Source organism: Callithrix jacchus, chromosome 7 (genome assembly GCF_049354715.1).
Source record: "Callithrix jacchus isolate 240 chromosome 7, calJac240_pri, whole genome shotgun sequence".
In the NCBI taxonomy this organism is placed as follows: Eukaryota; Metazoa; Chordata; class Mammalia; order Primates; family Cebidae; genus Callithrix; species Callithrix jacchus.
Window position 1 is genome coordinate 12,597,876 of NC_133508.1, and position 15,961 is coordinate 12,613,836.

The following is a 15,961-nucleotide window of genomic DNA, read 5'->3' on the forward strand; positions in this document are numbered from 1 at the left end:
TAAATATTATTAAATATTTATTTAAATGATGCTAAGCATATTTTAATATTATTAGCTTTTAATGTGCTAATTCCTATTCATAGCCATTTGTATATATTAATTGGTAAAACATTTGTTCAGATTTTTTGCCCATGTTTTAAAAGGGTTGGTTGTCATCATATGGATTATAGGTGCTTTATACAATCTGAACATAACACTTTTACAGATGTACAGTTTCTCAATGAAAGGACAGACTATTCTGTGGTAGACAGAATAAATACCCCTCCCCCAAGATATTCATGTACCAATCCTTGGAACTTATGAACGTGTTACCTTAAGTAGTAAAAGGTATTTTTCAGCCATGTTTAATTTAAAGATCTTGAGATGGGACCATTATCCTGGCTTAACTAAGTGGACCCACTGTAATCAAGAAGGTCCTTACTAGAGAAGAGGAAGAGTCAGAGAATGGAGCGATGCTCTGAAAAGATGGGGAGGGCTGTCAGTCAAGGACGCAAGTGGCCTCTAGAAGTTGGGAAAGGCTCCTTTGAAGCCTCTGAAAGGAACATAGCTCTGCCGACACTCAGATTTTCTGACTTCTCCATTTGTAGGATAATAAATATGTGTGTTGTTATAAGCCACTACGATCAAGCTAATTTGTCGCATTAGCTATAGGGAGATTGTCATCTTTTAAAACTTAATAGTTTTCTATTTGGATGAAGTCCAGTTTACTAATTTATGGATTATGTTTTTGGAAGTTTTAAATCTCATAGTCTTACTGTTTAATTTAGATTTGTGATCCATTTTGAGTTAATTGGTATTCGTGCAGTAGGGATCTTAAGTGAATTTTTTTGTCGTTTTGGTTTGGGGGAATTTTTTTCCCATGCTTTCTTTTTGGGGTGTGGGTAACTGGGTACATCATATTATTCTGAGTTGTCTTGAGAACTTTGTCAAAAATTAATTGACCATAAATATGAGACTTTATTTCTGGGTTTAATTCTGTTCCTTTGACATATATGTCTACTCTTGTGCTGACACTCCCTTAATTACTGTGACTTTATGTAAAGTTTTGAAATCAGATAGTGAAGTCCTCCAACTTTGTTTTCCTTTTTCAAAATTATTTTGGCTGTTCTAGTTCCTTTGTATTTCCCAATAAAATTGAGAATAAGCTTTCAATTTCACACACACACACACACACACACACACACACACACACACACACACACACACCCTCCCTCCCTCCCTTCTGGGATTTTATTAGGGAGTGCCTTGAATTTATGGAACACTTTGGGAACAATTGCTGTTTTGATAATACTGAGTTTTCCAATCCATGATTATTATTCTGTCTCCATTTATTTGAATCTTCTTTAATTTCTCTCAGTGATGTTTTTAGTTTTCAGTGTACACATTTGGCACCTTTTTGTTAGAAGTTGTGCTGAATGTTTTATGCTTTTGATGCTATTGTGAATGGAAGGATAAATTCCATTTTCAGGTTTATTGTTAATATATGTATATCTTGTGTCCTGTGACCTCATCAAACTCAGTTTTTAGTAATGTGAAGCATTTTTGGTGGATTTCTCACAGTTTTCTGCATCTACGGTCATCTATTAATGAAGACTCTTTTATTCTTTCCTTTCTAACCTGGCTGTCTTTAGTTTATTACTAAATTTATTAATTGAATTTATTAGCTGGAAACTGCCAGATGATGGTGAATAAAAATGGCAAGAGGGCATATCTTTGTCTTGTTCTCAGTTGTAGGGAAAATGCATTCCATTGTTGACCATTAAATACAATGTTAGCTGTGGCTTTTCATGAATGCACTTTAACAGGTTGAGGAAATTAGCTTCTATTCCTGGTTTGTTGAATTTTTAATCTTGAATTTGTCAGTACTTTTCTGTCTTCTAAGGTTAGCTTGTGGTTCTACTCCCTTAATTCTATACGGTGTACAACACTGATTCATTTTTGAATGTTAAATCAACCTTAATTCTTGTCCGTGGTATTTAATGCTGGTCACCATTGGTCTTGCAGTATCATCCCTTTCATATGCGGCTTGTTTGCTTTGCTGTTATTCTGTGGAGTGTCTACATATTATTCTGCAGCTTTCTTGGAAAAGGTGGATAGGAGTTAGGAATGAAAGACTGTAAAGAGTCATGAGAAGACGTTCTGGGGAGATAGTTGTGCTCCATTTGGATACCTGGTGGTGTACCTTTCTCAAAAGTCTCGAGGCTGTGTCAGTTTCACTTTTTATATAAATTGTGTAAGTTTTCTTGAAAGGCAGGGTGATAGAGACTTTTCAGGCTCTTAATATTGTTGCTTTTCTAACAAATTTTTAACAAGTAAACGTTAAAAAAATTTCCAGACAGCCCAAGTCATGCGACAGTGATAGTAAGTGTGAATGTTGTTTGCAGTTATTATCTTTTGAAAGACAAACCTGTGTCTTAAGATTATTTGCCATGACGACTCCTCTCACCTGATGCTCTGGAGCTGCTCACCTGAGCTGGCGTTTCCCATAACTCACCTGTAGGAAGGATTCTGAATGGCATTCTTACATTGAAGTTTAAATAACAAATATACCAATAGTTCATTCTCAAAACCCTTGATACTGCATGAAAACTTATTAAATGAAAAATATTCTCATAAATTACAGTGAAAAAGTTGATATATTTTATCACAATCCAAGATATCCAATTTGTACAGATAGAAAAATCAGTAAATAATGAGAATGTACAAGAAACCAATGCCGTATAAGTGAATAGATTTCATTTGCGTGTAAAATGTGATGAAGGTTTGTTGTGTGCACCGGAGGAAAGGGAGGGTGGTGGGGCCACTCCACGTGAGTACCTTCTACTTTCTCTCCTGTTACTGGCATCAGCGTCTTCATCCTTAAGGAGCTGCATGGGTGTCTAACACACACTGACTTAGAAATAAATTAGTGCTCAGAAGAACATCTCAGGACTAACAAGGACTAAACATAGTCACACTGTGAGACTCAGGAGAGCAGCACAGGCCTCAGCATCCCTGAGGGAACGTGGCCCTCGTGCGCTCACTTTGTGGGTGACACAAGAAAACACGTGGTTTCTTCTGAAACTGTTGTGTATAGGAAATGGGTGTGTCTTTGAGATTACACTGTCAAAATAAACATCTTATAGTATGTTTATTTAAGGTGTTTTGGATGAAAAATTCATTACTCCAAAAGAAATGGTTCATTATCTGAAAAGTGGTTTAACTTCTCAAGAGAGTCTATAGCAAAAAGTCATTGAACAACTGTTCAGACTCAGGTGAAGTCAATCTGTGTTTGGAGAGGGTCTGAAATTGTGGTATGTGTTTTTGCTGCACTATATAGCAAATCGCCTTTCTTCTTACACAGATACCTCTTCTGGCTCAGAAGACGAAGGCTCAGTGCAGGGGGACTCCCAGGGCACCCCTACCTCCAGCCAAGGCAGCATCAACATGGAGCACTGGATCAGCCAGGCCATCCATGGCTCCACCACATCCACCACCTCCTCATCCTCCACGCAGAGCGGGGGCAGCGGGGCCGCCCACAGGCTGGCAGACGTCATGGCCCAGACCCACATAGGTGAGTACGCTTCCAGTGTCTTTCCGTGCCTGTTGACTAAACGCCTTTCTGTGTGCATGTTCTCCTCTATCTGTGTCATCCCTGTGGAATCCCTCTGTGGAAAAAGCACAGAGCCCCTCTGGCCCCTGGGGTGCTTTGATCTGATTGTTTCTGGAAGCTGCTTTACTGCTTCTCACACCCAGGTCCCTCCCACTGCTGCGATTCCAGGGGCCTTCTGTTCATCGACAAATCCATTGTTCCTGGAGAGACCTGCAGCCATATCCGCTCATGTGTTTTCTTCTCACTTATGCTCCTAAGTGAACCTCTGACAGTGCCGATCAATAGGACAGGGTTTTAAAGTGGACTCGTCCTGACTGTGGGAGTCATTTAAGGAGATGGGACTTTAATCATGACTGATTGTTTGGATTTCTTGGGCACATCACCCTGTTATGTGTGTAGGTTCCATGGCAAGGGAGATCCCCTGTGTTAGAAAAAGCAGTTAGGGCCTCTGCCCTATGACATTTGAAGATGCTGTCGAAAAGAAGTGAAGTGAGAATTATTAAAGGAAGAGCCAGCACATGGGTGAGCGGTGATGAACTTTGCATCGCTCTGCCTTTGAATGGTTCAGTAGTAAATGTTTTTCATAAAGTACATGAGTTGGGTTGAATAGGGTTTGGGGGTGCCTCTCCTTAAAGCAGCAACAGGAGATGCTGCATACCATGTTGCCTATAACAGAGTGTCAACTACAGGCTCAGACCCTCCCGGTATCTCAGCTACCACAGGAAAGCCTGCTTTCTGAAAAATGCAGAGGGAAACAAGTGAGTGTCACGCGTGATTAAATTACCCACACATACCCCAGAACCCCAGAATGTTCACTCTAGGTCAGTGACTCTTCGATGCTCAGAGGTGTTTCGGATTGACTTGGGTCTCAGCCCCTCCAGTGCTCACCGAGAGTTTAAGTATTGGCCGTTTTTCTGTGGTCAGGAGAGCTGGGTCTAGTCTCACTTTTCCCAATAACTGCTGCTGGGATCTTGAAGTCACTTCTCCTGCTCTAAGTTTTTAGTGAAAAATGAGAAAAATAATTTCTTTTTTCTCTCTCAGAACTGTTGGGAGTATAAAGGAGAAAATAGAAATACTCTTTAAAAGTCTGCAAAGTAATACTCAAATGCAAAGTACTGTTATTACACTTCAGTTTGACACATTTTCGGGAACATGTACACTGGTTTATGTGAATTAATAACCTCTACTTGAAATCACAGGAAGTTAAAAATTGAACAGAAATGTGTGACTTTCCATAATAAAATTCCCTGTATATGTTGGATCCCAGGATAGTGGCCGAGGCTTTGCCATTTTCATCTGGCACCTGAACTGAGAGGCCAAACACCACCTCTGCCACTTGGAAGCATTTGTATCTTCTGATTTTATTCATTTTTAGGGAAATGCTCAGAATATTACCAAGAAAAACACATATTTTTGAACAGATTAATCACTGTACTTGGGCCTCCCTCAGTGGGTTTATCATTGCAATAATGATGGAAATTTTAGCACAAAGAATTAATTTATCCAAACTATGCCGGTTTCGTAACTCATGTACATCAAGGTCAATGTGACCTAAATGTAACTCTTGGGTGTATAACATTTCAGTAAGTTCTAATTTGGCACAAAGATGATCTTCCTAGAATATCTGAAAATTTTCTATAACTATGAAACTTTTCTGGAAAGCAAGCAGTGGCAAAGTAAACTTGACGAGAAAAGAAAATACTTTCTGTGGCAAAACAAAAGAAGTAAAAAGTCAGATTTGCATTTGACCTTTTGAGATGATAGAAGCCTACAAACAAGAAAATGTGTACATGTGCGTGTGTGCCTATGCGTGTGTGTGTGCACGCACATGAGTGTTTTAAGGAGTCCAGGGCACAGTAAACAACTGAGTCACACTGGCCGATCACCCCGGCAAGGGACGGAAGTGGAGACCGCAGAGGCTGCTTTTGTCAGAGGGGAGAAAAGCCCAGGGCTGGAGTCCAGGTCACAGAGTCTCACAGAGCTGGCCATGCTTTACTTGTTTTTGAAGCAAAATCTCAAGTAGTCCTTTGTGGATTTTTTCCACCAATTTAATTACACCAGCAATTAAGTAGGGACATCTCACACGTATCTCAACAGTCAAGCCAATTTGACATAAGATAGGAGATCCCATTCCAGGTTTCTCTTTCTGCTGCTCTACCCACTGTCTATCTAGAAGCTGTGTGCAGTGCTTTTACACCTTGGAGCGGAGAGAAGGCCTCCAGATGCTGCCGTCCAAGTCCGCCGAGGACTGAGGGTGTGTGAGTTGCTTCTGCAGGAAATCGGGCGTGGGTCTGCCTGCCTTCCAGGCGGAATGTCGCACTGACGAACAGTGTGGCAGGCCTGCTCCTTAGTGAGAGCCAATGATTCTTCTCTTCTCAGTTACAGGTTCCAAGTTTGTGGCCTTGCCAAATCTACTTGTGACCCCAGATTAACACCCTCCTTGAGGAGGGGCTGACGCAGTGCCCAGGCAGCTTTCCCCTCCTACCTTCCCCGCTCTGTTCTCAGATCATAAAGGATCCTCCTTTCACAGCCTCTTTTGTGCCTCAATTTTCTGTTTCCTGTTTTTGTGCGTTCTGTTAATTTTGCCATCTGGATGGCCTCCAGTCATGGTACTGACACATGCCGTGTCCGGTGAAGAAAGGCTTTTGGGGATGAGCACCACTTTCAGGAGGGCAAAATACTGTGCTTCTGTCACGTGGGACAAGTGGCAGGTGTTCCCGAAAAGCTTCTGTCAGAGGAGGATTCAGAACCAAGATCCACATGGGGCGCCCGTCAAGATTCTAGGTGTGATGAGTGTCATTCATGGGCTGCTTGGCGCATCTTCCTCAACGCTTCCTTTGTTAAATAGAAAAGCTTGCTTTTCCGCACTTAGCCATGTATGGCTCAGCTTTATCTCCAGGGGATGCTGTAAGGGAAAGAGCTCCACGTGCTCATTGGCCTAATGCAGCCCTTAGTACACATTAGGGTGTAAATGTGGTTTTTTGAATGACTAGTATTGTTTGTCCTAAGATAAATAATAAAATAATAGTTCTTAATGTCTCCCCTTTTATGAAGGAAAACCTATGACCTTTACACATGTTAACTCACTTAATCTACACCACTACCCTACATGGTCATGGCCATTACTATTCCTATTTGATGGATGAAGAAACTGAGGCATGGAGAGCTTAAGGGACTTCCCCAAATTCCCAGAAGTTTCTGGAGCCGGGTTTCCAGTGGAGACTCCTGGCTTCAAAGTGTGAGTAAGCCCTCAGCTGTGTTGCCTGTGGCAGATAGGAAATAGGACCCTTCTGTGAACAAACACAGCATTCCTGAGGCCCTGCCATTGGCTAACGTTACTTTAGTTAAAATGCTACTGAGGTCTGCTGACGTGGCTCCTGGTAGGAAATGACGTCGGAATTTGGACTGAACTCTGCTCCATTTGTGGCAACATGAGTTATGCCAGGTCCCCCTTTGTGCTGGATGGTGTGGTGGACGTGGCTGAGAGTGGCTTTGGCAGCTCACGGCATGCACAGGGTGAGCACCTGTGCTCTGGTCTCTTCCCAGGCCGTGGCTTGCTCAGCCTTCAGAGAAAACTTCAGAAAATCTCATGATGTGCTTCTTTACAGAAAATCATTCTGCACCTCCTGACGTAACCACGTACACCTCAGAGCACTCAATACAGGTGGAGAGACCGCAGGGCTCCACGGGGTCCCGGACAGCACCCAAGTATGGCAACGCCGAGCTCATGGAGACCGGGGATGGTACGTGTCAAAGCAGAGATGTGTTTCTTTCTGGTAAACTACTGTTGCCAATGTCCATTTCTGTGCCTGGGACTGGGTGTGTTTCTTCCTGGGGAGCAATCATTTCTGTTAAAGCCAATAAATCAGATCTTTCGGGAGCCTCTCATGGAAGGTGGCCTAGCCACAGAAATGCAGATATTCTCCAAGTGAGCCAAATGTTACTCCTTGTAGGAAAAATGTAAATGTTGTAGGAATTTAGTCATGAGAAGAAAAAGAAATTTTATAAGATATTGACGTTTTAGCTACTGAATAATGGTGGTTCAGCAATTGAGAAATTACAGTACAGGTGTTAAGACCATGAACAGTTACTTAGAAGAGCAAGATGAAGTTAAATGTACAACAAAGCAATTGTGAGATGGGCTGATATGTTGCTTTAGACCTCCGAAGAAAGAGGGTCTTTTTTTATCTGTGTTGGACAGAGATTACCAGTGATTTGGTAGCAGACTGCGGCTGAGGGGTTCTCCATCCATCCTCGTGGCCTGGTCTTGGTATGTTCTAATGACAATGGCTGTTCGTATCATCCAGCCACTATTCTATGTAAGTCTTAGTCCTTCCTGGGGTCATAAAAGTCAGAGTAGAGCCTAGCAGTGAAATACAATGCCCTTGTGAGAAGCTGCATGGAGCCACCTTGGTGTGCCGTCTTGTGGTGCATGGGACTCGCAGGTGGACAGGGAGGCCTATCCGGGCCCCAACAGGCGCAGGTGGACAGGGAGTCCTATCTGACCTCTGACAGGCGCAGGTGGACAGGGAGGCCTATCCGAGCCCTGACAGGCACAGGTGGACAGGGAGGCCTATCCGAGCCCTGACAGGTGCAGGTGGACAGGGAGGCCTATCCGAGCCCTGACAGGCACAGGTGGACAGGGAGGCCTATCCGAGCCCTGACAGGTGCAGGTGAACAGGGAGGCCTATCCGAGCCCTGACAGGTGCAGGTGGACAGGGAGGCCTATCCGAGCCCTGACAGGCACAGGTGGACAGGGAGGCCTATCCGAGCCCTGACAGGTGCAGGTGGACAGGGAGGCCTATCCGTGCCCTGACGGGCACAGGTAGACAAGGAGGCCTATCTGACGTCTGACAGGCACAGGCAGACAGGGAGGAGGCCTCTCTGAGCTCTGACAAGCGTACTGCTGCATTCTCACATGAGGCAGAGACCAGCTGTGTGTTTGCAAGTGTCCAGTTAGTGCAATGACTTTTCCTGGAAGGCGTTTCAGTGTCATCATTTGCTTTAGTTCTCTAATCAATTCAGTCTTTACAAAGGTGGCCATTTTTGTTAGTCTCCTTATGGTCATTTTAATAACTGTCATCTTTCAAATCTATCACCTTTGCCTTTGTTCCCCAGGTAAATCCTGCATCGTGCATTGTGTGGTCTCAGTGTGTCGCAGCCTCCCACACCAGAATCCCCCAGGGGCACTTGCTGGCATGGTGATTCTGGGCCACGCCCCAGACGTCATGAGCTGGAAGTTAGGGGGGCCCCAAGGCAATTCTGCCAAATTAAGCTTGAGATCACTGGCATTGTGAAATGGTCTCTGATTCATTGAACCAAATTAATTGGGCTATTTAATGGGAAAATACTATGGTTAGATGTTGAGAATTCTGGACTGTGTGTTTTTCTGTATTTTCAGAGATATGAAATATTTAATGTCTCAATTCTGAAAGTGCCCATAGAGCATTTTGAGACTATTAAAAATTCTTGATAGGGGCCGGGCATGGTGGCTCATGCCTGTAATCCCAGCACTTTGGGAGGCCGAGGCGGGTGGATCATGAGGTCAAGAGATCAAGACCATCCTGGCCAACATGGTGAAACCCCATCTTTACTAAAAATACAAAAAATTAGCTGGGCATGGTGGCGCGTGCCTGTAGTCCCAGCTACTCAAGAGGCTGAGGCAGGAGAATTGCCTGAACCCAGGAGGCAGAGGTTGCGGTGAGCCGAGATCGCGCCATTGCACTCCAGCCTGGGTAACGAGAGTGAAACTCTGTCTCAAAAAAAAAAAAAATCCTTGATAGAAAAAATTTCCTTGAATTCTGTTCTGTTCCTCCAAACGTTGAAGTCTGTTTTTTCGTTTTGAGATGGAATCCTACTCTGTTGCCTAGGCTGGAGTGCAGTGACGTGATTTTGGCTCACTGCACCCTCCGCCTCCCGGGTTCAAGTGGTTCTCCTGCATCAGCCTCCTAAATAACTGGGATTATAGGCACCCGCCACCATATTCGGCTAATTTTTAATCGGAGATTTTGCCACGTTGGCCAGTCAGGTCTTGAACTCCTGACCTCAGCTGATCCGCCCACCTTGGCCTCCCAAAGTGCTGGAATTACAGGCATGAGCCACCAAGCCTGGCTGAAGTCTGTTTTTTATGGTCCTCTGCAGGGAAAAACAAGGGCTCTGCCTCGGGTGAGGGGCAAGACCTACCAGCCACCCCAGCAGAGCCCACTGCACTGTCCAAGCCCGCAGCCCCGTGTGATGGCTTCTCCGGTCCTGCCGGCTGCACCTGCAGAGCCTTCCCCACCGCCACCCGCCCCCCATCCCCGTCACGCCCCTCTGCACCGTCCAAGACCGCATTTCCGGGTGATGATTTCACAGTTCCTGCCGACCGCACTTGCAGAGCCCTCCACCCTCCCTACCCCCACCCCACCCCACCCCATCCAAGCCCGTAGCTCTGGGTGATGGTTTTCTAGGTCCTGCCAGCTGGCAATGTGTGCCTGGGGAGGACGCTTTTGATCTGGTTGGGGCATCAACGTCTTGGTCCTCTGTCTTGTTCATTTATTTGATTTATTATTCATCTTGAAATTTGGAAACTTCTTTTTCATTTATCAGTTCATTTAGTTGATTTTCAGAATGATACAGCATTCATCATTGTAATTAATAAGCACAGTATTATAAAATGGGGATTTTCTCAGCACACTTGGATAGGTATGTGCTAGTATTCTGTTACACAAAAACCTTAGTTTAGAGACTTTAACTTCTGTGCTTTAGAATGCATTGCTTATGTGTGGGCTGAACTGTGTGCGTTTGGAACCCATGTGAGGAGCTCAGCCTTTATCAGAAGACGGGGCTTGGGCGTGATGGTTCTGGAACCTGAACCCTGGGCTGTGGGGATGCTGGGGGTTCCCAGATGTGACTCACCGGCCCGATGTTCTCACGCCTCCGTGAGGCTGACTGCTGGTGGTCTCTGTAGAGACAGACTCAGGGAAGGACTTATTGCTCCACTGGTGGTCTCACCCTGTTGAGAAGGGGGGCCTGGGGCAGTGGGAATGAGGAGAGTCTCCCTTCTGCAGATGGCAAACTCTGTCCTGAGAATTAGAGCTGAGATCAAGCATGTGTGGTCCTGAGGCTCTTCCTAGTGTGACCAGCAGAGCAGCACATCCTGGAGCATGGTGGACATTGGGGTCCCGTGTATCTCTGTCCCATCTCCTGTGTAGCTGCAGGGCTACTGTGCAGCAGCATCACCTTGGGCCCCTCCCGGGATTGCATCTAGAAGGAGGCCAGCCTGTTGCAGCTGCACTGGGGATGGGGCTGTGGTACTGTGGGTGCTTGTTCAAGCTGTGATGATTGCTTCCCCTACCCCCGATTCCTGTTTTTCAGGAGTACCAGTAAGTAGCCGGGTGTCAGCAAAAATCCAGCAGCTTGTCAATACCCTCAAACGACCGAAAAGACCACCTTTACGAGAATTCTTTGTCGATGACTTTGAAGAATTATTGGAAGGTGAGAGAACTCTTCCCCACATATTTCTTTCAGATGCTCCTGTGGTCCCATAAACAATGACACTTTTTTTACAAGGCTCTTTTACTTTTTTTTGAGACGGAGTTTCACTCTTGTTACCCAGGCTGGAGTGCAATGGCGTGATCTCAGCTCACTGTAACCTCCGCCTCCTGGGTTCAGGCAATTCTCCTGCATCAGCCTCCTGGCTAGCTGGGACTACAGACATGCGCCACCATGCCCAGCTAATTTTTTGTATTTTTAGTAGAGATGGGGTGTCACCATGTTGACCAGAATGGTCTCAATCTCTTGACCTCGTGATCTACCCTCCTCGGCCTCTCAAAGTGCTGGGATTACAGGCATGAGCCACCGTGCCTGGCCGGCTCTTTTACTTTTTAAGAGCAGTCATCTTGGCATTCACAGGATGATGGGAACCCAGGTTGGGAGGAGGTGATGTTCCCAGGCGGCCGCAGTGTTGGCAGATCTCTTACCTGGTTGTTAGTTGTCCTCTGCAGAATGTGATTTTCTTTGGTGACACAGGTCAGGTCTGTTCTCAAGAACTCTTTAAGAGTATAGAAATACAAGTAAAGTATAAAAATACTGAAAAGCAAGTAAACTGGGGAAATCCTTTGCTCTCAGCAAAACAGGCACCCTGAATGCATTTGAAGGGCCATCTCCTCCCCTCCTCCTCCTGCCTCTCCTTACAGAAGCCAGAGCTACTGCCTTTGCCTCCGAGTGCTTCTGGGTCTTTCTACACAAACAACTTAAACTTGAAACAAATAAAATAATCACTAATTGTAGCAAACTTGAGCTCCTTATTATCTTATGTGTTAAACCACAAGTAAAAACGACTGATTTTCTTGTCAGTCATAAAGTGAGAGAGGAACCTTTTCCAGAAATGGGAGCGATAATTTCCATTCTTCTCTCTCTCAAGGATTGGGCAGGTGGTATTTAACTACGACACACTGGATTTAGCTTTACTTGGGAACATACTTGCTCCATGCCCTGTTATTCAGAGTAGTTGTAGCAGGTTTGAATGTACAGCTCAGGCCAGGTGCGGTGGCTCATACCTGTAATCCCAGCACTGTCAGAGACCAAGGTGAGTGGATTACTTGAGCCCAGGAGTTTGAGACCAGCCTGGGCAAAATCCTGTCTCTACAAAAAAAAAACATATATATATTCTAAAAGTAGCTGGGCATGGTGGTAAAAGTAGCTGGGCATGATGGTGCACACTTGTAATCCTAGCTCCTTAGAAGGCTGAGGTCAGAGGTTAACCTGAGCCTGGGAGGTGGAGGCTGCAGGGAACTGTGATCATGCCACTGCATTCCAGCTAAGGCAAAAGAGAGAGACCCTGCCTCCGAAAAGAAATTTACTGTTTAGTCTTTAAGGACAAAACATAATTTAGCAAATTTAAGCAATTTGGGGTCCAAAATCACTAGTTTATCATGGAAAAAGTAGTGATGGGACCACATCCATGGCTGTTTAATTCCAGGCTTTTGGCACAATGTGGTACGCAGTTCCACCTGCTGTCAGTTTGCAGATGTGTCCAGGTCCACCGAAGTACTCCATCCACATACTATCCTGGATATTACAAGAATTGATTTTTTTTTTTTAACCAGCATTCACGATGTTAGTGTATAGACCCCAATTATAGATAAGCATGCTTTTGTGTCAGCTAATATATGTGCACCTTAAATATAAATCTAGCTTCTTTATGAAGAATAAAAATTAGCCATGCTAATGTGGATGCATTTCTCTTGTAACCCCTTGTATTCAAATGACTTAGTTCAACAACCAGATCCAAACCAACCAAAGCCGGAGGGGGCCCAGATGCTGGCCATGCGCGGAGAGCAGCTGGGTGTGGTCACGAACTGGCCACCATCGCTGGAGGCCGCACTGCAGAGGTGGGGCACCATCTCACCCAAGGCCCCCTGCCTGACCACCATGGACACCAATGGGAAGCCCCTCTACATCCTAACTTACGGTAATCCCCAAGGCTCACCCTCTGTCCTTTGTCCATCTGCATCCTCACTTATGGTAATCCTGGAGGCTCACCCTCTGTCCTTTGTCCACTCCCATGCCTCTACATCCTCACCTACAGTTAATCTGGAGGCTCATCCTCTGTCCTTTGCCCATCCCTGTCCCTCTGCATCCTCACTTAAGGTAATCCCCAAGGCTCACCCTCTGTCTTTTGTCCATCCCTGTTCATCTGCATCCTCACTTACGGTAATCCTGGAGGCTTACCCTCTGCCCTTTGTCCATCCCTGTCCGTTTACATCCTCACTTATGGTAATCTGGAGGCTCACCCTCTGCCCTTTCTCCATCCCCTCCCTCTCCATCCTCACTTATGGTAATCCCGGAGGCTCACCCTGTCCTTTGTCCATCCCTGTCCCTCCACATCCTCACTTATGGTAATCCCGGAGGCTCACCCTCTGTCCTTTGTCCATCCCTGTCCATCTATATCCTCACTTACGGTAATCCCAGAGGCTCACTCTCTGTCCTTTATCCATCCCTGTCCATTTACATCCTCACTTATGGTAATCCCGGAGTCTCACCCTCTGTCCTTTGCCCATCCCTTGGGTAGCCACTCCCAAGCACTTGAAACTCAGTCTCCTTTATTTTGGGTGGCTGATTGATTTTTGTGCTGCCTTATGTTTCTTGCACAGAAATAAATGGAATCTAAAGAAACTTTTTAGGAAAATTATTTCAATATAAAAAGTGCGAGTAGTTGTTAATTCTTTTTTTTAGTTAACACCAGAAATGATTGCTTAAAGCAGTGACCATAACTCTAATAAGATGTTAGATCTTCTTAAATACATATGCAATTTATTGAAATGCTAAGCTTTCAATAAAGATTGCTGGTTAGAAAAATGTATATCTAAACTTTCTGATATGTATCAGAAGAAACAAAATTGGTTTCCAGAGGACTTTTTCAGAAGGACAGAGAAATCACCTTTTTCTTAAGTCTTCAGTACAATCAATACAGGCTGTAAACTTTTGGCACATGGTTGACAGTAGCAGAGAAATGTGTTTCTCTTTCTTCTGTGGATAAGAGTCCATGGAGAAGCAGATTGTCAGGCTCTTTTCTCACTTTCTGCCTCAGCTTTGCAAAGAAACTAGCTTAGTAACTAAAAGGCTGGCAGAATGGCTCATGCCTGTCTTTCCAGCTGCGGGGGAGCTGAGGCAGGAGGATCCCTTGAGCCCAGGAGTTCAAGGCTGCAGTGAGCTGTGATCGTGTCACTGCACTCCAGCCTCAGTGACAGAGCAAGACCCCATCTCTAAAAAATTAATTGGAATTTGTAAAAGATAAGAAAATAACTAAAAGACTAAAATGGTTCACATTATGTCTGTGTATGTGAGATTTATGTTGATAGTTGAAATTTTAAACATAGCTGTTTCGATTCCAGGCTCTTGGCACCTGTTGACATAGCTCCAACTGTTGTCAGTTGTAGATTTTGTTCTTAACTTTAGATTTTGTGGTGATAACACAACACTTTTTTGATTGCAGGTAGGAAAGGAATTGATTTCTACATTAGCCATGGAAGTCAGAGCCAGATGCTATATTGAATAATGGAACCTCATAGAGCCTAGCCTTTTGCATGTGGAGCTCCTGGAGGCAGCAGCTGTAGACCTGTGCCTTTCACAGCAGATGTGGGATTTGGGTCTGGGAGCACATCATTGGGTTTGGGAGCGCATCACTGGGTTTAGGAGCACATTGAGTTTGGGAGCACGTCATTGAGTTTGGGAGCACGTTATTGGGTTTGGGAGCACCTCTCTGGGTTTAGAAGCACATCTTTGGGTTTGGGAGTACATCTTTGGGTTTGGGAGCACATCTCTGGGTTTAGAAGCACATCTTTGGGTTTGGGAGCACATCTCTGGGTTTGGGAGCACATTGGGTTTGGGAGCACATCTGTGGGTTTGGGAGCACATCTTTGGGTTTGGGAGCACATCACTGGGTTTGGGAGAGCATCTTTGGGTTTGGGAGAGCATCTTTGGGTTTGGGAGCGCATCTTTGGGTTTGGGAGCATATCTTTGGGTTTGGGAGCATATCTTTGGGTTGGGAGAGCATCTTTGGGTTTGGGAGAGCATCACTGGGTTTGGGATCACATAATTGGGTTTGGGAGCACATCTTTGGGTTTAGGAGCACATCACTGGGTTTGGGAGCATGTTGGATTTAGGAGCATTTGTTTTGTAGCCCAATTTTCTTTTATGGCTTCAATGGGTAGTTTTAAATGGATAGTGTATGTCTTCCATTATGGAGCGTAAACTTTATTTTTTTAATTATGCTCTCAGAAATAGGTTTTTTTTTTTTTGGTCAAAAGGATGAAAGACTTTTCTGTGTGACCCTCATCTCTGGCCAAATTCGGCCCTGGAGCTAATTGTGTACTTGGAGTCGCTGCTGCATGACAGCTGATGGCCGCCAAGGTCTTCCTGCCTATATGCAGGGAATTCCAGGAGCAGCTGTACGTTCACGGGTGCATGCATTCACTCTGAGAAGTAACAGATGTTCTCTTGGATATGTTAAGCATGCACTATTCATTGTCACAGAACTGAGGTTTGGGATCAAAAATGAATAAGACACAGTTCTTACGGGGCTTGTGATCTTGAACAGAAGCATCACCCCTTGCATTGAACAGCGGAGCAGTGTTGGTGTCTTTCCTCTTCCTGCAAGGTTAGGATGAATTGGAGATGTAAGACACAGACTGACCATTACATATGTAAAGTTGGATTCGTCAGAACTCATGCCCACAACCAGTGCATTTTAACTCCTCCTTTTAAATCATCTATATTTTGTTGTATTTTAATTATCCGTATTAATTGCAGGCTGTGGGTTGATCTTGGTTTTTACTTTAAAGGAATATAAGAAAGGAACATGTTCCCAGATACAAGATTACAGCT

At 44.7% G+C, this 15,961-nt stretch overlaps 1 protein-coding gene across 17 annotated transcripts in view; it reads left to right on the forward strand.

The window, feature by feature from the left end:
• The window catches only part of DIP2C (DIP2 acetate--CoA ligase C (putative)), a 387,622-nt gene that overhangs the window by 238,193 nt on the left and 133,468 nt on the right, over positions 1-15,961 (forward strand). For all 17 annotated transcript variants that reach the window (XM_035252738.3, XM_035252740.3, XM_035252739.3 and 14 more), the window contains 4 exons: positions 3,344-3,553; positions 7,201-7,335; positions 10,949-11,068; positions 12,849-13,046. In XM_035252738.3, coding sequence (XP_035108629.1) covers positions 3,344-3,553; positions 7,201-7,335; positions 10,949-11,068; positions 12,849-13,046 — 663 coding nt within the window. The remainder of the gene's footprint in view (positions 1-3,343; positions 3,554-7,200; positions 7,336-10,948; positions 11,069-12,848; positions 13,047-15,961) is intronic.